Genomic DNA, 21722 nt, shown 5'->3' on the forward strand with positions numbered 1-21722 from the left:
TGAACTGTAATATGTGGCTATGTGGGCCCGACCTCTGGTATGTCTCGATTAACCTAGTCATGTTATCTAGCATCAAATACAATGCAAGAAGAGTCGGTGAATTGGCAGGGATATTATTTATCTCTGTTATGATCTGTGTATGACGTGTCGTAACATCCTCTAATGTGATCTAAGATGTGGCATCATCCCACTAAGGGATCGATCTTGCACTCTGATCCTCAGCTTCAACCTGTTGAGGACCTGTAAATCATAAAAATAATTTAACATTTATATAATTGACAAACTAGAAGAATAATAACATATACATTAAATTCAAACACATCAGTTGAAGACAATTTAAAAAATTAAAAACAATTTCAAGACATAAACACATAAAGTTTAAAGAGGATTTAAAATGGAAGAGGTGTACCTCAAATAGGTGAAGAAGGTCCATTCGATGTAGCATGGTCATAAACAAAGACAGAAACGCTACCTCTAACAATTTGACTGGCGTTGGAGGCAGGATCTACGATGGGAACATGAACTCTTAGTGGGCTACATGATCTATCACGAGCCCGACCACGTATAACATAACCTCTCACACTACGACGGCCTGCAGTTGGGGCATGTATATGGGATTCCTTAGCATGTTACATATAATACATATAAACTAATCTAAGAAAAAAATGTCGACAAAAAAACCATTTCTAAACTCAAGCAGAATAATCTTGCCTAAAGTCCTAAAACTTAGAGTCCATTTTTTAGATAATTTTTCAACCAAAGTACATTGAGTTCCATGTAAACACAATCGACAGAAGTGATAAAATCTACCCTCACACTTTTTCTCATTTCTAAATAATGCATTTTACTCATAGTCCATAAATATGTAAATATATATGTAAAAAATTGAAATAAACCTATTTACAAAACTGATAAAATGTCATGCCAATCAAATACTAAAATAGGCTTTATGTTCTTCATGTTTGACTTTGACACATGACATGTACTAGGTGCAAGCACATGAAGACAATATTTCTTATACAACACACTACATAATGAAACAATATGGTACAAATTAGAAACTTGAGTGTAAATGCTTCTATTTACTAGACCAAATACACTTTTTCTGATGGATTTAATGTATCTTTCAATGATGCATTGTTGAAATATATATATATATATATATATATATATATATATATATAGAGTTGTAGTTATAGTTATGCTACTTGCTATGTTATATCTATATATATACTATGTTAAATAATTATAAAATTATGTTATGTTCACTAATTTTATGTTATGTTTTAAATGTTAATTAATAAGTTATGTTATAAACAATATATATAGAACTATAATATATTTAACTATGTGATATGTTATAACCTTATAATCTAGTTAAATATATATAGTTATATTTAAATAATTATATAGTTATGAGATAATTATATTATGTTCCCTGTTATGTTATATGTATGTGTTAAATAATTTTATGTTATACATAAATAATTATAAAGTTCTATGTTATAACTTTACGTTATAAATTAAATAGTTATAGAACTATGTTATGTTATAAATTATATATGTGTGTGAGATGTTATATAAGTTATAATTTCGTTAAATATATATAATTATATAATAATTATGTTATGAATTATATATATGTGTGTGTGTGTGTATGTGTGTGTGTGTTAAATAGTTGTAAAACTATGTTATGTTATATATTTTATATATAAAACTATAATATATAATTATGTGATGTTATAGTTAAATAATAATTAAATATGTTATATAGTTATATATATTATGTAAAATGGTATAATTATATATACAGTGACATATTATATAGTTATATATATAGAGAGAGAGGGGGAGAGAGAGATTAATATTTTTTTTTACAACTAGAATCACACTATATTTATTATTAAAAAGTTGTTTAAAATATAAATTAATTTAAATTTAAAATAAAGTAATTTTTTTTATTTTATAAATAAAGGTTCATTATGAGCAATCACATTCATCATGTCAATCTTCAGTTCCTAATTTACTTATTTATTGGTTATAGTTTCATTGTTTTATGTTTTGGATTTTTTGGGGTATATTTTTTGTCAAATTTGTTAGAAATTTAAAATGCATTTTAAATAACAAATAATTAAAAAAAAATCACAAAATTCCTAAAGAAAAACTTTAAAACCTAAAATAATTAGAAAACATGTTTAAATTACCATTCAAAAAAAAAAAAAACCAAACAAATTTAAAACCTAAATTATAGTTTTTTTGTGGTTTCAAAGTGTTTTCTAGATATTTTTGAAGGGTTTTTTTTTATGATTTTCTAGGTTGGTTTTGTGCTTTTCTAAGTTGTTTTGAAGGATTTTTTTTTTTTTGGTTTTGTGATTTTATAAGCTTTTTCAAAGGTGTTTTTGTGGTTTTCGTAGTTTTTGTATGGTTGTTTTTTCTTAATTAATTTGGTTTTATGGTTTTTGTACATGGTTGTTTTTTTTCTTTAAATTAATTTGTTACATTTTGCAAAAAAATAAAAAAAAACAAAGACAAATGATAGAGTACCTACCTTCGTTTGAGCCTTTGCAATGTTGGCGGGGTGGTTGGTGAGATTGTTTTGATTGCCCCATTGCTCGATCGAGCTCCAATAACCTCGGTCGAGATACTCTTAAACTCTCGGTGGAGCTCCCGCGATTTGTGCAAATGGCGCGCACAGACTGCGAGACCGGTATATATTAAAAAAAAGGGCTCAATCGATCCCTAAAGCTCAATCGAGCATTACATCTTGATCGAGCCATTGATTTTTCCACCCAAACATGCCCTCTTTCACCAAAAAGTGTAACCCAACTCCATGCTTTCACCCTTGAGAAACTAAAGATTTTTGTGCATGGGTAAGCTCTGCATAACATATCAAAACTCTACTCACCATCATTGTGGTGGACTTACCTATAGCATATGGTGTGTATTAGGATGAGAATGGATTTGTCTGCTTGATGGATATTTAATGAACAATGGAAGTTGTATGATGCTACCAGATAAAAATGGAAGTTTCACTAAGGTACGTTGTGAACAATAGAAATTTTTTCCTTTTGAGAAAAAGGAAAATGAAAGAATACAAGATTACATTGATAACATAAAAATTTATTTGAAAATTAAGAGAAGCTCCTTTAAGACACCATAGAGGAGTTTTTCAATGATGCAGATTATATAAAAAAAAATTAATCACAAAATAAATCTAATTTTCAAGTTTGGAAGAAAAATTACTACGCCACATTGTAAGAAAAGAAGGGTTTTACATACATTTAGAGCATGTCCAAGGTTTGATTGAATTAAAACCACTAACAAGTTTTAAAGCCTTATAATCTTTTTGATAAGATAAATTTTATTCAAATAATTTTTCCAATTATTCCTCGATTGTGATGTCAATGAATAAATTGTTGAATAAAGATCGAGTGTCTGAATAGACTCTTGATGCACAATTTTTTTCTCAAATATAAAATTAGCCATTTCATTTGCTTCAATTGTGGTCAATCTTGACATTGAAAAAGATTTCATTTTATATTCCTTGTCTTCAAATGAAACTATTGATGTTATATTAACTTGAAGTTGAGGTAGGAAGGAACAACATCCCATTTCTTTTATAAGGTTTGCAAGAACATGAATTAAAATATTCATCTATGGAAAAACAAGCATGTTCCCTCATGAAAGTTGTTACTTATTTCAGAACACACACATTGTCATTGCATGCAATTGTCTATTTGTCATATCAACGCATGAAAATGATCTTATCTCAACAACTGAAAGAAGGTAGATGGACTAATTAGTTGGCGAAATTGCAAGAATATGATATAGAAATAAAACCATTAAAATTTGTGAAGCGACAAGGTTTATATATGTTGGTTGGTGGAAATGAAGCACAATTCAACCAGTAAACATAGATTCACTTATTTTGAATAAAGAATCCTCTAACAAATATTCCATAGTTTCAAGAACTAAATAACTTAAAAACATCATTTTCTACTCAAAGTTTAACCAATTTCCTATTTGAATGAAAGGAAAAGAAAGGAGATATTTAAAGTTGAAATCAAATCATTATGTATTGATTTCTAGAATCTTACCCCAAAGAAATTTTGAGGGTATGTTGTTAATATCTCTAAATCATTCAAAATTTGTTGAGATATTGAAGGAAGTGCACGAAGGTGTATGTGGTGGCACTCTTTCTCTAATAGTAACCATACATAGAAACATTAGAGAAATATTTTATTGCCCTTCTTTATTCACATATGTGCATACATTTACAAGGAAATGTCTACCTTGTCATAAGTCCTCTAGAAAAAAACAAAAGAGTAGTTATGCTCGTGAGGACCATTTTGATTAAAAGCCCTTTTACAAAATGGGAATTGGATTTTATTGGTCCCAGAAATCCAAAATATACCATGGAGCACTCTTATTTATTGACAAAAATTGATTACTTCATCAAATGGTTGGAAGTAGTAGCACTAAAGGTCATTGATTTAGAGAAACTCATACTATTTTTACAAGAAATATCCTATCCAGGTCCAACATATTTGTTGGAATGTATCTCCTCGACTTCCATACACATGGACATTACAATGTGTTTTTTAAGATTACAATGCCCCTCTCAGTAGAGTACAAACAAACACTAAATCTCACTGGCAGTCCTCACCTGATCGTTGCGACTTATGATGAAGATACGTTGCTGGCCGGGACAATAACGATAATTTAAGTCGAATATTTATTTTCCCCACACAGCCTTGTGTATTCAAGTCGAATTAAATTCCTGAAGCTGCTGGAGGTTTGTCGAGCACCGAAAGGACTGTGTAAGCGCTTGAAGAGTGCCACACTCTCAGAAATCGGCATTTTGGAGATTTGTACGCACTTGCAGACGTATACATTCTGACATATGGAGGTTTGTCGAGCACCAGATGGAATGGTTCGTCAAATGCTTTCTGACTGCCTCACCCTGGCAGATAGAGATCTCGGAGATTTGTTAAGAACTGGAGGGAATCTGGAAGAGCTTGCAGACTGCTACATTCTCTGAGATCGAGTACTTGCAGGTTTGTCAAACACCCAAAGGAATCTGGAAGTGCTTGCAGACTCTCGCAGTCAAAGAGACTGAGTTTTTGGAGGTTTGTCAAACACCCAAAGGAATCTGGAAGTGCTTGCAGACTCTTGCAAAATGCGAGATCGAGTGTTTGGAGGTTTTTCAAACACCCAAAGGAATCTGGAAGTGCTTGCAGACTGTGGGACTCTGTGAGATAGAGTTCTTGGAGGTTTGTCAAACACCCAAAGGAATCTGGAAGTGCTTGCAGACTGGAGGACTCTGTGAGATCGAGTTCTTGGAGGTTTGTCAAACACCCAAAGGAATCTGGAAGTGCTTGCAGACTGTAGGACTCTGTGAGATAGAGTTCTTGGAGGTTTGTCAAACACCCAAAGGAATCTGGAAGTGCTTGCAGACGGTCGCACTTTTTGAGAGAGAGTTCTTGGAGGTTTGTCAAACACCCAAAGGAATCTGGAAGTGCTTGCAGCCTGTCGCACTCTGCGAGACTGAGTTTTTGGAGGTTTGTCAAACACGCAAAGGAATCTGGAAGTGCTTACAGACTGTTGCAATTTGCGAGTTCTTGGAGGTTTGTCAAACACCAAGAGGAATCTGGAAGTGCTTGCAGACTGTAGCACTCTGTGAGATAGAGTTCTTGGAGGTTTGTCAAACACCCAAGGGAACCTAGAAGTGCTTGCAGACCGATGCACCCTGAGAGATCGAGTTTTTGGAGGTTTGTCAAACACCCAAAGGAATCTGGAAGTGCTTGCAGACTGCCGCACCCTGAGAGATCGAGTTTTTGGAGGTTTGTCAAACACCCAAAGGAATCTGGAAGTACTTGCAGACTGCCGCACCCTGAGAGATCGAGTTCTTGGAGGTTTGTCAAAGACCCGAAAGCATCTGGCAGCGATTCGAGTTTACGACTGTAAACCACAGTCTTTTCGATGTGCATCATCCGCCCAATGAACTTTGGAAACTTGGAAAGAGGAGCAGAAATCCGTAACTCCCGCAACTCCAGAGGTGCCTGAAACCCAACGTTTTTATTTGAATTTAAGATATGATCACTTTTCATCTACAAAATGCTCGGTATACTAATAGCAACAGTAATCTACCATAAATCAGAGCAGAGAAAAAACAAAGAACGAGCTTTGACCTGAGACTCTGCTTGCCAGAGTGTTTTCAATTTCTTTCCCCTCACTTCTAAAACTCTTAGATTCTTCATCGGAACCCAGGAAGGCAGGCAAGAGTAGGGACAGTCGTTCCAGCGTAACCATTTCAAGAATGGCGACTCAACCCTCCTCAATATGTTTTTTAGATTGCCGTCTTCAGTCGCAACAAGTTGCAAGTTCCTGAAACTATATGGTGCACGGTCGATCAGCTTCCTCAGACAGTTTCCCAACAACTCATCGCACCAACTTTTGAACCATGACCATTCTTCTTCTGATTCTGGGATCTCATCGTATTCAACGAGGCCAGGAACCGTCCTAATACCGCGCACCTCCGTTATTACCTGCTTGTTACAAACAAAAAACAAACAAATGAAAGAGAGTAACAGGATCTTTCTCTGCTGCTTCTGTTGAACAGAGAAACCTTAAAGTTTAATGAAAAATTCAAGCACTTACAGAAGATTGCTGCCACAAATCATCAATGTCGTTGGTTGGTCGCCAAAGATGACGCAACTGCCTTTCCTCATCCGCAATTTCTCTTCCCAAATCTCGCAGCTGATCGTGCATTTTTATGGTATTTCCATCCACTTCGACAAGGCACTTTCCCTGCAGATTTAGAAAGCCCGTCAAACCATCCCAACCTGATCCATCCCATATTCGGACGGCCATATGTCTGTCTTCTCCAATGAAATAACAGGCAATGTCTATGAATATTTGTTTTTCTTCTGCCTCCAGTGCATCGTAACTTATCTTAAGCCTCTCTCGAATCTCACTGGGAAGTTTGACTTGACGAAGTTTATCCAATTGGCGTTCCCAATAAGATATGTCATTCCTTCCACAAACAAGTGCCCCAAGCACTCTCAAAGACAAAGGCAATCCATCGCAGGCCTTGCAAAACTCATCTACTAGACATTCAAAACCTTGTGCCGGATAAGGCTGAAAGAAGGCATGCGAACAAAAGAGCTGTCTGGAGTGTTGTTCATCGAGACCTGTTAAGTGATATATTGATGACTCCTCTATTCCTGAATGTGTGAGAACATCCTTGGAGCGAGATGTAATCAAAATCAAGCTATCGGAATGCAAAAATTTTTGTATGTTCATAAAAAGATAAAGATTTTTCAATCTTTATGTTAATTTTTGTATGTTTGGGGATAGATCCAACATGTCTTCAAGCCCCTTTTGCATATTTTTTTTGTTTGTAAGTTTGACAAGACTATATTTTCTTCATGTTCATTATATCACCTCGAAGAGTAATGATTATACCAGCGAGCTTGGCTCTTCACAACCAACAACTTCTAAGCATTCCTCAAGCTTATCAATGTAAATGCCAAAAAGGGTAGGGGATAGGGGACTCCCTTGCTTAACACAATGTTGCATTTAATATCAGTAGACCAACATTCAGTAGTCTTAAGCTTAGCAATAACATTCTCTTATAATCTAATAACAACGACCCTTAACTCGGGATGAACCATTATCTAATCGAGCCTTTGCCATAACTTCTCTCGAGGAACCATGTCAAAAGTTTTTCTAAAGTCAACAATACAACAAAAGAGATTAGTCTTACTGTTGCGACAATCCTCGGTAATGGTCCTAAGATTGACAAGGTGGTTGATCGTAGAGTGATGCCTTCCAAAACCAGCGTGCCCAATGGCTCTTTTACCATAGATTTCAAGCCAGGTGCTAATCTTCTTTTCTAGAATGAGCCCATACAACTTGGCTAAATTGTGGCTGATCATGATAGTCCTACAGTTAGAGTGAACCTTTTTTATCCCCACTTTTAAATATAGGCATCATAAGGCTTTGCGTCCACAACTTGGGGAAGTCATGTTTAACTAACAAGTTGAGGAGATTGTGCAAGTGTGGGGCAAGGATGGACCTTCCAATTTTGATAATTTCAGCTTGGTACCCTTCAATATCCTTAGCTTTCCCGTTAGAAAGTTTCTTAATCCCAGGTTCCACGTCATCCAAAGAAAAGGTATCTCCCTCTATAGGAGTGCTTTCGATGTAGCCCATGGTGTCTAAGGAGTCATACATATTCCTAAGATAGACATCCCATTCCTTTAAGGGGCTCAGATTATTTTCTTTCGATTTACGAACAAGAATATTTGTCCAAAACTTTCTAGGCTCAACTTTAGAAAGTTTAAGAAGAGGATATATAAAAAAGAAAATATTAAACCTATGCAAAGGAAAACCTATCGAAAAAATAAATCTATAATTATCATTCATTTTCATTTATTTTGTCTATTGAAAATGATGGACCAATGGTGGATAAAACTTTATCACCTCCTCTTCTTTTATATTCCTATGAGTACCAAAAGATCAAAGGGATGAGTATTAAAGGACGATTATTGGTGGAAGTAGTTGAAGAATGATGGGATGGGACTAAGAAGGAATTTTTTATTTTTATTCCGGTTAGAAATTATTAAAGGGGGAGGTCTTCACGGGGAAGATTGAGAGAAAAATATATTTTCCCTTCTTTGTTTTTATTATTTTTGTTGAAAACTTAATAAATGTCAAATCACTAAAAGTGGAGGTCTTTTTATGAGGGATCTTAACTTTAAGAGTCTTAAAGTAAATTTATGAAATAAAAATCAATAGAGAAATCTATTTTTCCTCCTTTCCTTTTTTCTATTTATTCTCGTTGAATAACTCAATAAACGTAAAATCACTAAAGTGGAGATCTTTTCATGAGGAATCTTAATATATAAGAGTGGTAAATTAAATTTATGAAATGAAAATCAATGGTGAAGAAACAAATATTCATTGTAAGAGTGACAAAATAAATTTATGAAAGAAAAATAAGTACTAAAGAAAAGAGCATTTACTTTAGATTAGATTGTATAATTGTATCAATTATTATAATATTTTAATAAGGCATCTTAACTTTTAGAGTTTTAAAGTAAATTTATAAAATAAAAATTGATAGGAAATTTTATTTTTTCTTTATTTATTTTTGTTAAATAATTTAATAAATGTCAAATCACAAAAATGGAGCTGTTAAATAATTCAATAAATGTCAAATCACAAAAGTGGAGGTATTTTAATGAGGAAAGGTAAATAAATTTAATAAATTTATGAATTAAAAATCAACGGCGAATAAATAAATCTTCATTTTTAGAATAGCAAAGTAAATTTATGAAAGAAAAATAAGTAGGGAAGAAAAGAATAATTACTTTAGATTATATAACTGTTAAGTTTTGCTTATATAAATTGTTTTAATATTACAATGATTTTTAAGTTATATTAGTTTTAAAGATATTATATTTTTTTTCGAAGTATATTCATAAAAAGATAAAGATTTTTCAATCTTTATGTTAATTTTTATATGTTTGGGATAGATCCAACATGTCTTCAAGCCCCTTTTGCATATTTTTTTTGTTTGTAAGTTTGGCAAGACTATATTTTCTTCATGTTCATTGTATCACCTCGAAGAGTAATGATTATACCAGCGAGCTTGGCTCTTCACAACTAACAACTTCTAAGCATTCCTCAAGCTTATCAATGTAAATGCCAAGTGACAAGGTGGTTGATCGTAGAGTGATGCCTTCCAAAACCAGCTTGCCCAATGGCTCTTTTACCATAGATTTCAAGCCAGGTGCTAATCTTCTTTTCTAGAATGAGACCATACAACTTGGCTAAAATGTGGCTGATCATGATAGTCCTATAGTTAGAGTGAACTTTTTTTATCCCCACTTTTAAATATAGGCATCATAAGGCTTTACGTCCACAACTTGGGGAAGTCATGTTTAACTAACAAATTGAGGAGATTGTGCAAGTGTGGGGTGAGGATGGACCTTCCAATTTTGATAATTTCAGCTTGGTACCCTTCAATATCCCTAGCTTTCTCGTTAGAAAGTTTCTTAATCCCAGGTTCCACGTCATCCAAAGAAAAGGTATCTCCCTCTATAGGAGTGCTTCTGATGTAGCCCATGGTGTCTAAGGAGTCATACAGATTCCTAAGATAGACATCCCATTCCTTTAAGGGGCTCAAATTATTTTCTTTTTAGAAAATTATATATTACAGAGCAATGGAATACATAAAATATTGCAGAAATATAAACACAAAAAACGCATAAAACAAGAGAGACACAGATATATGTGATTCACCCAATTTGGGCTACGTCCACGGAGAAACAGCCAGTCCTTCTTTTATTATATTATCCATCAAACTGAAGAGATACAACCTACAGCAGATTCGGTGTAACACCCTCTTCGCTCTCAATCTCCTCTCTCTTCCTCACTCAGAATACAGAGATACATAGACACAATACAATTCCCTCATATATAGTGAGGGGTTGCCTTCTAGGGCAAAAAACCCTAAACTAAACATAACTTCTACCGTCAGATCATCTGCCTAATAAATGGCCCAGATTGACTAGAAATTACTATACCTTTACAAGGCAATTTTACATCTGTTTTTAGCTTTCGGGGCGCTGCCCCTGCTGGCCCCCGGCTGGGATTAGCCCCCCCGAACCCCCACGGGGGAGACAAGTCCCCCCGCACCCCCCCCCCACCCCGCGTGGAGGGGTGTACAGTCTTCTTAGGGTATACATCCGGTTGAGACCTTTGAATACAGAAAATAATTAGGCCCCACACCCAACAATCTCCCACTTGGAGACTGATTATAGCAACTCCACCGTTGCTTCATTTTCTAGACAATAACTCCACTTTGGACCTGGTTATTTCTCATCTTCTCCATCATACTTGAAGACCAATTGAAACTGAGCAGATTCTCAGTTTCTCCCTGGTTACAACTTTTGTTAGCATATCTGCAGGATTCTGGCTAGTGTGTATCTTTTCTAGCTTCAACTGTCCATCTTCCAATGCTGACCATATGAAATGGTACTTGAGCTGTATATGTTTAGTCTTGGAATGAAATGCAGAGTTCTTTGCAAGATGTATGGCACTCTGGTTGTCACTGTATAACCTGCCCAACTCCTGCTTCTTACCTAATTCATCCAGAAACCTTTGTAACCAAATCATTTCTTTACTAGCCTCTATAGCAGCAACATACTCTGCTTCTGTTGTTGAAAGTGTAACAACACTTTGGATTTTTGAAACCCAACTGACAGTTGTTCCACCTACAATAAATACATATCCTGTAGTGCTCCTCCTGTTATCTCTGTCACCTGCCATATCTACATCAACATATCCCTGTAGAGCAATGTTTGAACCACCAAAGCATAATGTTTGATTTGTGGTACCTCTCAAATACCTGAGAATCCACTTCACTGCCATCCAATGTTCTTTTCCTGGATTGTTCATGTACCTGCTTACAACTCCCACTGCATGTGCAATATCAAGCCTTGTGCAGACCATTGCATACATTAAGCTTCCAACTGCTGATGTATATGTAACTTTAGACATATGAGCCATTTCTTCCTGAGTCTTGGGACACACCTCCTTTCTTAATTTGAAATGGCTAGCCAAAGGTATACTAACTAGTTTTTCATTCTGCATATTAAACCTTTTCAACACCTTTTCTATGTACTCACTTTGAGACAATGTTAATTTGCAATTCTTCCCGTCTCTAGTTATTCTCATACCAAGGATTTGTTTTGCAGCACCCAAATCCTTCATTGCAAATGAGTTTGCCAATTTCCTTTTAAGCACATTTATTTCCTGTATGTTAGAACCTGCAACAAGCATGTCATCTACATATAATAACAATATAATATAGCTGCCGTCATTTTTCCTTTTGAGATAAACACAATGATCAGAGTGACACCTAGTATAACCTTGTTCAGACATAAACCTATCAAATTTTATATACCACTCCCTTGGAGCCTGTTTTAAGCCATACAAGCTCTTCTTCAACCTGCACACTAGTTTCTCCTTCCCTTTTACCTCATATCCTTGTGGTTGCTACATATATATCTCTTCCTCCAAATCCCCATGGAGAAAGGCTATCTTTACATCTAACTGCTCAAGATGCAAATCTTCAGCTGCTACTAAACTTAGAATAGTTCTGATTGAAATCATTTTCACAACAAGAGAAAATATCTCATTAAAGTCTATACCCTTTTTCTGTGCAAACCCTTTCACCACAAATCTAGATTTATACCTTTTTCTACCTTCATCTTCTTCCTTTAGCCTATAAACTCATTTATTCTATAATGTTGTTTTACCTGCAGGCAACCTGACCAAGTCCCAAGTCTGGTTATGTGCTAAGGAGTCATTCTCTTCTTTCATGGCTTGCTCCCACTTCTTCCTGGTTTCTACCTGCATTGCTTCTTCATAACATTCTAGTTCACCAGAATCAGTCAACAATACATAATATAATGAAGGAGAGTATCGTTCAGGGGGTCTACTTATCCTAGTAGATCTTCTAACACCACTTTCAGGTGTTTGAGGTGCTTGTTGCTATTGTGGTTGTTGTTCTAGCTGTTGATCATTATGATTTTCAGGCGCCATCACTTTTCCTGTGATATCAATTTCCTTAATTGTAGCACAACTTACTATTTTTAGCAGTTTTTCGGATCCTGAACTTTTGGAGCCGTTTTGAGGCCCTAAACGACGTTTTTTGGGAAAACTAGGAGCAACATGGGTCCATGAACCTATGTTGCTCTTCCCAAAGTTGTAGTTCTAGGATAGATCTTTCTAACGAGATATTGTGCGCGTCAAATGGAGATCATATGCCAAAGTTACGACCCTGGGAAGTTGATGTACCAATTTACCCAAACGGGGCCCACAGTTTGGTGTTTCATCTTCTAGGTTAGGTTTTTGGATGTTTAGGGTTTTCCATTGTTTCTCAACAATAAATAGGCCTTCGAGCCTCATTGTAAGACAGTTCAGAGGCATGTAGTTGCCACATCTCTTCTAAGAGATAAACTACCATTGCCCTAGCTGGTTTATTTCCATTACTGTTTGTAAGCATATTTAAGTATTTTACATTAATGAAATGAAGTATTATTTCCGTTGCATGTCTGTGTTTATGGTTATCTCTGTAATTTGTTGTGTTCCTATTTAAATCCGGATCAGTAGGCCAAGAAGAAACAAACTTGTTATTTGGATGGGTCTTAGTGCACTTTGGAATCCCAAGAAGCATTTTTTTAAACAAGGACACAAGATTTCTTAGTGCATTTTGGACTACATTGTGGGAGAAGCTAAACATGAAGTTGAAGAGGTCTAAAACATTCCATCCATAAGAAAATGAGAAAACATAAGTAATCTATAGGACTTTGGTGTAGCTTGCGAGGAGTTACAATATGAAGCATAAAAAAGACTTAGAATGAAAATCTAGTATATATACATCACTCTTATAACAGAGCAATCCACATGTCTATTGGTAAGTCCCTATTTGAAGCTTGTTTTGGATATTTTCCACCTTCTCTAGATATTGCATATGGGAAATAAGGAGGAGTGAGGGAGGATCTTACAAGAGATGTCTCAAAGGTAGAAAAAATTGTTGAGAAGATTAGATAGATCCATCTACAAGTGCAAGAGACACTAAAAAAGTCACAAGAAAAATACAAGCATAATCAACACAAGACAAAGAAGTCACTCAAAGTGGGAGGCAAAATATGGTTATAGTTGAACAATGTGAAGCTAAATATTCTTAGTAATGTTTAAGATACTGAAAAGGGTGGGAGATAATGCCTATACTCTAAGTCTACCCCCATACATGTGCATTTACTTTGTGGTTAATGTGCAAAATCTGAAACTCTATGACCCTTCCATGTGAGATTAGTAAGAGAAACAAGTCTTACCTTTTGTAGAGCTTTTAACAATATATGCTCAGGAAAAGTTGACAGAGGATATGGTTTTGCATAAGTGATCTAGAACTATAAGACAAAGGAAATATAACCTTTGGTAGATTAGGTTGAAAGGACAACTTCCATGCAAGGTTAAATGGTATTCCAAGGAGAAGGTAGAGGATAAATTTCCTCACCTCCTTCAATAAAAGATTTTGGGGACCAAAAGCCTCCCAAAATGGGAAAGTATGATCTAGATTAGATCATCATATTATTTTCCATCCATCTTGATGTTTTCAGAGTGGAAAAATTGGAGGAATCAACTCATAGGACCATTTTTACTAGCAAGTCCCACTCTGGCAAATTAGGGTTTTAAAATTTACATAGGTAGTTTGAGGCATTCCTAAATCTTTTTTGGGTCCAAAAAATCTCGCTTAGGTAGACCCCCTGTCATTGTTCTATGCTTAAATACCTTCCCAACGACATAATAAAGACCTAAAATGGAGTCCATATGCAAACATTTTCCTAGCCAGAAGTAAACCTTCTTATTTTGATCACCATGATGCAAAAGGAGGCCACGTTAGCCCCATTACACATTGAAAATGGGCTAGCCATGTGAACATGATGAAGAAGACTCTAGAAGAGTCAATATTGTAACTCGAGTTAAGGGTTGAAAGAGTCAAACTTAACAACTAGTAGGTTATTGAGCTATGTTATAATTGGGCTATTAGGAGGAAAAAGGCTTCCATTCTATTCGAGTGTATTTGGTGCCTTAGATGAGTAGAGTTGTTGAGATTGGATAGGGAGAGAGAAAACATAGTGGCCACATGTCTCACTCTTTTAGATTTGCACCATTTCCATTCTAAGAAAGAGAGAGCATAACAACATCACCTCCTAACTAATTTTTATCTTGTAAAAGTTTCTTAGAGTATATATTGTATCATTGTGATTTGGGAGTGTTCACTTTTTACTATTCTCTATTTTTCCTATTTCATATATTACATTTATCATTAAAATAATAATTTAACAAATCTAGAAATCTAAACAAAAATTAACCCTCGTAATAAAATTTCAAATTTTCAATAAATTTTATATCAAACAATAAAATATCCACCATAATTTATAAATCAATCATCACAAATCCTAAATCCATTTTATTTAACACAAATGTTAGAGTCATACATTTTCAAATATATAAAATAACTCACCAAATTTTATTTTAACCTTATGTTTGAAAAATAACTAATATAATTTTATTTTAATCTAATATTTAAAATACTTAAAAATGAAAATTTCTTATCAACATTGAAAAGTTCAAAAATATTTTTACAAATTTTAAAATTATATGAGATAAATTTAAACTAGTTTATAAATCATTTTAATAAATATTGAAAGGTTCAACAAATACTTGTTATTGCTTAGCTGGGCTTCATCTCGCCATTTTTGTTGGGTAAAGTTAGGCGCACTGTATTTTGTTTGTTTATTCTATTTTCGAGTCAACAATTACATGGTTTTTAACCATGTATGAAAATAATTACCTAAACATATTATTTGTTACATACCAATAATTGCTTATTCACTTTTCTAGTCAACAGCTACATATTTATGAAAAGAAATGAAAACTCATGTAAGAAAATAAATATTATTTGTTACATACCAATAATTGCTTATTCACTTTTCTAGTCAACAGCTACATATTTATGAAAAGAAATGAAAACTCATGTAAGAAAATAAATAGGAATTACCTCTAACATGTTTGTTAGGAATTAGCAAATCTAAACTTTGACTCCGAAAATAAATAAGAATTACCTCAACATGTTTGGAGGTTAGTCATTCAAATGCACCATGATGATGTTGTTTGGAGGCTAATAATTCAAATGCAGATATTGTATAAATAATTAGCAAATCTAAACTTTGACTCCATAAAGTTGAAAAAGAGATTAATAAATTACTAATTTAAATGAATATGTTTATAATTTATTTTAATTTATATTAATTATGTTATTAATTTTTTTTATTATTTTTATAAGTGAAGTTTTCTATCTGAATTTTTTTTAAATAATATGAGTAAAGTTTTATTTTAATTTATATTAAATTTCTAATTAGTTTTATAAATAAAGTTTTTTATATGTGAAAATTTTCATTAGAGTTATAATATCAAATTCATCGTATTATTTATAAAAAATAAATTTGAATAGAAAATATTTATCATATTTTTTAATTACAGGAAATAAATGTAAAACTTATATATATATATATATATATAAATGAATATTTTATATGTAAATCATAAATATTATAGGAGTATTTAGCTATTACATATTTTAGAAATTGTGATTAGAATTTTGTATATTTTTTTGGATCAAATTTTAATTTTTTGTTATTCAAATCAGATTTTTAAATATATATATAAATTCAACATCTTACAAATAAACTACACCAATATTATTGTCTATCTTACAAATAAACTACACCAATATTATAGTCTATATACCATAATTAGATCATCGTACTAATTTTTAAATATTTAATAATAACAATAAATAGATAATAACACACAAAACATACCAGACAGCAGCCGCTCATTATAATATATTTTAAAACATTTGATAATAGCAATAAGCATATGCTAACATATAATTTTATAAAACATACTAGATACTATGTTTAGAAATTAAAAATAGGCTGTAGTGACCCAATTAACTTAATTCACATGATTATAAGGATACATTTATCTTAATTTAATTCAAGTGGTTGCAGATTTCTCAGAGTCACGGACTCAAAATAAAATATCCATATTTGCGTGTACCCCCGCCACACGAATTCAAATGATCTCTCTCTCTTTTGAATTTTCTTTCACATACCTTTCAAGCCTGGACTTCTATGGAGATTCAATTATCTGTATGTTACGTAAGTGTTCAAAACATCGTTAGAATAGCTTGGGCGTCAGCGCCATCACAAATGACCGGGAGAAACGCTACGACCAAATCATAATGATTTTAGAATAAAATAATATTAGTTTTATATGGCTGGAAAATTTATTATAATTTAATTGCTATATTAGTAATAATTTAATTGCTATATTAGTAATGAAGAATGTCATTGTTGATTGTTATTTTTTTTCCAGTGAGGAATTTTTTTTTCCAGTAAGAAAAAACTTTTTGTTTTATATTATGTTAAAACAGTACATAATTATGAAGGACAAATCGTCTTCATAAGCCCTGTGGAATCCACAACATGATTACATGGGTAGAAAATATTCTACATACATACAACTGAATTGTAAATTACAAATTGCGACAATTGTGGAACTACGATTTCTCTGCCATAATTACAAATATATCACAGAATTATCAAAGAGATGCTAGGCTCTAGATATGTCACAGGACATTTACATATTCTGTAATTCAGTATACAGTTGGCATTCCTCATGTGTTTTCTTTATAGTTGCTGAACCAAAATTTGTACAAAATTTTAAACAAAAACAAAAAGAAACATGTTTTTTTTTTAACTTATCTGTATTGAAGTTTTGCCTTTTTTATATAGTCTTCGGTGTCCTATCCTAGCAGCTTTAGACTTACATAGTCTTTGGTGTCCTATCCTCACAGCTTTAGACTTTCTACTTCTGTCTCGTCTTCTCCCATTTTGATCATGATATACATTTCTTCTTGTGTGGCTATTCATCCTTTCTTCAATAAATCATCGATTGTTTGTTATGTGTCCTGTTAATGTGCTAAATGGATGGTTTCTCAAAGGAGTTCCATATGTTTTTTAATCTCTGTCTCATCCAGCCTCGTAGGGAGACATGTTGGATATTGTTCTTTCCATTTATATGATCTATTAAGCATTTGGAATCCCCAAAAATTTGTACTCGAGGGATATCCAAAAACTTAATAAACCATAATAAACCCCAAAGAGCAACAACCTCTGCCTTCATGCTTGTTCCTTCTCCCCCATACCAATGTACTCGGAACTCTTGTTCTTTTGTTATTTATCAATATAAGTTGATTCATCGTTATTATTGAATTATATACTATGTGGAATTATCTTGTTAGTGGTTGGTCTTCACTGGGACAAGCTTTCCCTTCTACCAAATGCTTCTAAATATGAGATATTTCCTTATGTCCAAAAGAAACGAACTAGTTTTAGGGTAAATACTATTAACCCATTTGAATAAAATATATGATATCCGTACTCGAAAACCTATCTTTCGAAAACCTATATCCGTATTGAATAAAATATAAAATATATTTCTTCTTCCGCTTCTTTGTGTACTGCTTTCAAGCTAGGAAGTGAGGGACAACTTTATGTAGAGTGGTCTTTTGTACAAATGGCGCAAACTTGAACCGCATCTAATGGGCACTCTTTGTGGCTGTGTTTCTTTTTGCATCTGGGACAGAATATTGCCAGATTTTGCTCTGCCTCTGCTTGTTTCTGTTTGGCTTGCATAATATTGAGCTGCGTTGTCAGAGTTCCCAATATATCGGTTTTGAGATTTTCCAATTTCCGCGCGAGTTACTCCTTCTGCAGAGGTCTTGTTGTCCCTTGTAAACATGTCATGTTCCATTGGTTTTAGCCTTGTGCTTCCTCATGAGCTCCTGATACATAAATCAATGATGTTAGCAAAATCTTCTTGATAGATGTCTCCTTTTCCCATAATATTCAATGTTTCAATCCATTGTTCCTTCATACCTTTAATTAATGTTGTTTTTAATACATTATCAGGTAAGGGTAATGATGCATAAGGAGATATTTGAAGATTATATTGAAAACGTTCAACATATTCTTCTAATGTTTCATTAGGTCTAGCTACCATATGAAATATTTCATCTTTTAACTCTCTGGATCTACAATAATCCTGATATTTCTTCAGGAAAGCACCTTTCATCTGATCCCAGTCATTGATAACACCCCCACCCAACCCCATAAACCATCGTAAAGCAGCCCTTTTAAGGTAGAGGGAAATAGTTTCAGCTTTTGGGGGTCGGTGGTATAGTCATATCCTCTGCACAACACATCGAATTCAAACAAAAATGCATCTGGGTCTTCCGATGTTAGGCCATGAAATGTAGGGATATGCTGGAGAGGAATTGCCTTCATAGGTGCATTGACTGCAGTATCTACAATGGGATATTGCAATGTGGAGGTTTGGGTGTTTGGCTGGTTCTGGGCCATTTGGTCAAATATGTACCAATATCCTTCCAGGATTTCTAGGAGGGTCTTCTTAGGATGATTAGACGGAGCAGGGATGGCCTTAACAGGAATGGCCTTAACAGCACTCCCTTTGTCTGGGATGATGAGAGTTCCTAATTTCTAAGGGGATTTTAGCTCTTCAGGTTCTTCAACTTCGTTATGAATGATTTTTGCAGCACTTCCCTTATCTGGGCTGCTTAATGGATGAATTAATCCAAGAGGAGATCTTGGTTCTTTAGTTTCCCCTGTTTCTCCTCTCCCTTCACGGAGATACTAATGTTCCCTTCTTGCAATGATTTTGGGCTAGAATTCTCAATTTCTTGAAAATCTTGCTCCTCAGTTTGGCTGTGACCTCAGCAAAGGCTACAAATGGTGATCATGTGACCTGAATGGAACTAGTAGGTTGTCTAGAAGCAACTTTTCTAAGTCCCACTAAAGGTTGAGATTCTGCTTTCTTAAGGATTTTGTCTAGAAAGGTCAATCGGCCAAGGGTCACAGGCCCCTTAGCTTTATCAGGCTTGGGTAGTGGTTTAGGATTTTTTTCAGGCTTTTTCTTCTTAGTCATGCACACAAATCAAATATTGATTTCTACCCAAAACAACAACAAATCTGCGAGAAAGCGGGCAGGGGAGGAGGGTTGTTACATGCTCCGTATGCAGGTTCTTACCTTCTGTTTTTAAAACCCAATTCTCTCCTAGTAGTTACTTACACCACTCTGAAAAGAAACAAATGGCTACACTCTTTCCCGGCAATGGCGCCAAAATGTCGAGCAGTAAAAATGGTCTTTTTCACCTCTATTTACCCTACATTAATTATCAATCTAGGTACGATTTGTTATCTCAATGAGTGTACTCAATCTGAGACGGTCATTTGTCAGAGTAATGCTAGTAGTATAGTGCTTTTGCAAAAGTAACTAAATGATGAAAACAATCTCTAAATATAACGGCAAGAACTGGAAATGCCTGTAACTAAATCATTCATTTAAGGAACTGCAACACTTATCAATCAAGGGTGCAGTAATAATAACTCCTCCCTTTGTAAACTGATGTAATTGAGAAGCAATTAAGGAAAAGATCATCAACCTGGGAACTGGACAACGATTGTGAATGTTCACTATAGTTTCAAATCGTTCTGTGCACACCAAAGCAATGATAATTCAAATAACAGGAAAAGGAACAACAACGAATCTATTTAGCAAGATTGAACAGCAAAGCCTTATCCTACATGAATGAATGAAGCAGTAATTGTAATCTACAGGAATCAAGCAACAATCTTTACTTTAGAAATGATTTGAACAGCAAACGGAAATGGGACAGCAACTTAAAGGGAGTTATGAAATATTGAACAGCAACCTAAACCAAATGTAAACGCACAACAAACCAAATCGAATATTGCACACAGCACATCTATATCAAAAGAAACAGTAATCTGAGTTTCATAACAATTATTGATCACGGTTATGAAGAAATAGTAATTGTGGTCACTATGGAACAGTAATCCCAAATGAACAGCAATCACACTTGGAAGTAAACCGTAGATGAATAGACAATAATACCGATTTAGAAATACACAACACTGTTACTCTGTAATCGAACAGTAACAGTAATCTGTAAGGAACAACAATGTTATACAATAATATCAATCTGTTAAAGGAACAAGAATATGATATAACTTTAGAACGAGTAGCATAACAATCCTGTTACAGAGAACAACCTTACTATTCAAATAGGAACGAGATATAACAGAGCTGATACATGAAATAATTAGGAACAATAGATTACTGAACAAAGCGAATAAGAGAAATCAAACCACACACGAACTTGGAATTGGAAAATAGTGGTACAGGAAGCAAGTGATCCACGAGGGTCAAGCCCTTAGCCTCTAGGGACGCATTGCTTATGATTACTCCAGAATCAAAGATGGAATGGCCATAGGATTTATGTATTAAGCATAAAAATAGAGTTACAGTAATCACTCTTTTAAAGAGAGTCAATGATCAAAGTTTAAGTTACACAGTGAATTTCATAAAAACAACAATAGTCCGCCCCTTGGGCTAGCACTGTTGTACCTTCTTATAGCAGCCGAGCGGAGATATCAACGATACAAATAATCGTTAAAGTAGCGATCTGATTCGCCATATTGTTAGCTCTCAGTTATCTTCTTGTTCTCTTGCGCCGATTTGGTATCTCCTCTTCCTTTTCTTGGCTTGTACGCTCCAATCTGGATTGCCTCACTTGGATGCGGTTCCTTGTCAAGGGACAGTAGTTAATTTCATCTTGTCTTTTCCTTTGGAATGGCGATTTTTCGTTTTCCTCTTTTTCTGCATAGGAAAAGGGTCATTATTAGTCATTTTACGTTGCACACAAATATTCTAAACTTTATCATAATCTTTCACCATATACCTATTTCATAATGTAAAGAAGTTATGAATTTAAGGAAAGGATGACAAAATAAGTGGTAATTACATACCTTCTTTAGCGCTCAACACGACCATGTATAACATAACCTCTCACACTACGACGGTCTACAGTTGGGGCATGTATATGGGATGCCTTAGCATGTTACTTATAATACATATAAACTAATCTAAGAAAACAATGTTGACAAAAAAACCATTTCTAAACTCAAGCA

General features: G+C 34.1%; 1 protein-coding gene across 1 annotated transcript in view; it reads right to left on the minus strand.

Annotated features, from left to right (window-relative positions):
* Positions 1 to 4958: 4958 nt before the first annotated feature.
* The window catches only part of LOC149163633 (uncharacterized), a 31578-nt gene continuing 14814 nt past the window's right edge, over positions 4959 to 21722 (minus strand). The window contains exons 7-11 of the mRNA XM_089429218.1: positions 8081 to 8242; positions 6661 to 7327; positions 6192 to 6548; positions 5641 to 6062; positions 4959 to 5547 (exon numbers count right to left, since the gene is read on the minus strand). Of these exons, the coding sequence (XP_089285344.1) occupies positions 4959 to 5547; positions 5641 to 6062; positions 6192 to 6548; positions 6661 to 7327; positions 8081 to 8242 (2197 nt within the window). The remainder of the gene's footprint in view (positions 5548 to 5640; positions 6063 to 6191; positions 6549 to 6660; positions 7328 to 8080; positions 8243 to 21722) is intronic.

This window comes from Pinus tabuliformis, chromosome 5_1 (genome assembly GCF_031772625.1).
Source record: "Pinus tabuliformis cultivar Carrire ecotype Pingquan chromosome 5_1, CPIR1, whole genome shotgun sequence".
Classification (NCBI taxonomy): Eukaryota; Viridiplantae; Streptophyta; class Pinopsida; order Pinales; family Pinaceae; genus Pinus; species Pinus tabuliformis.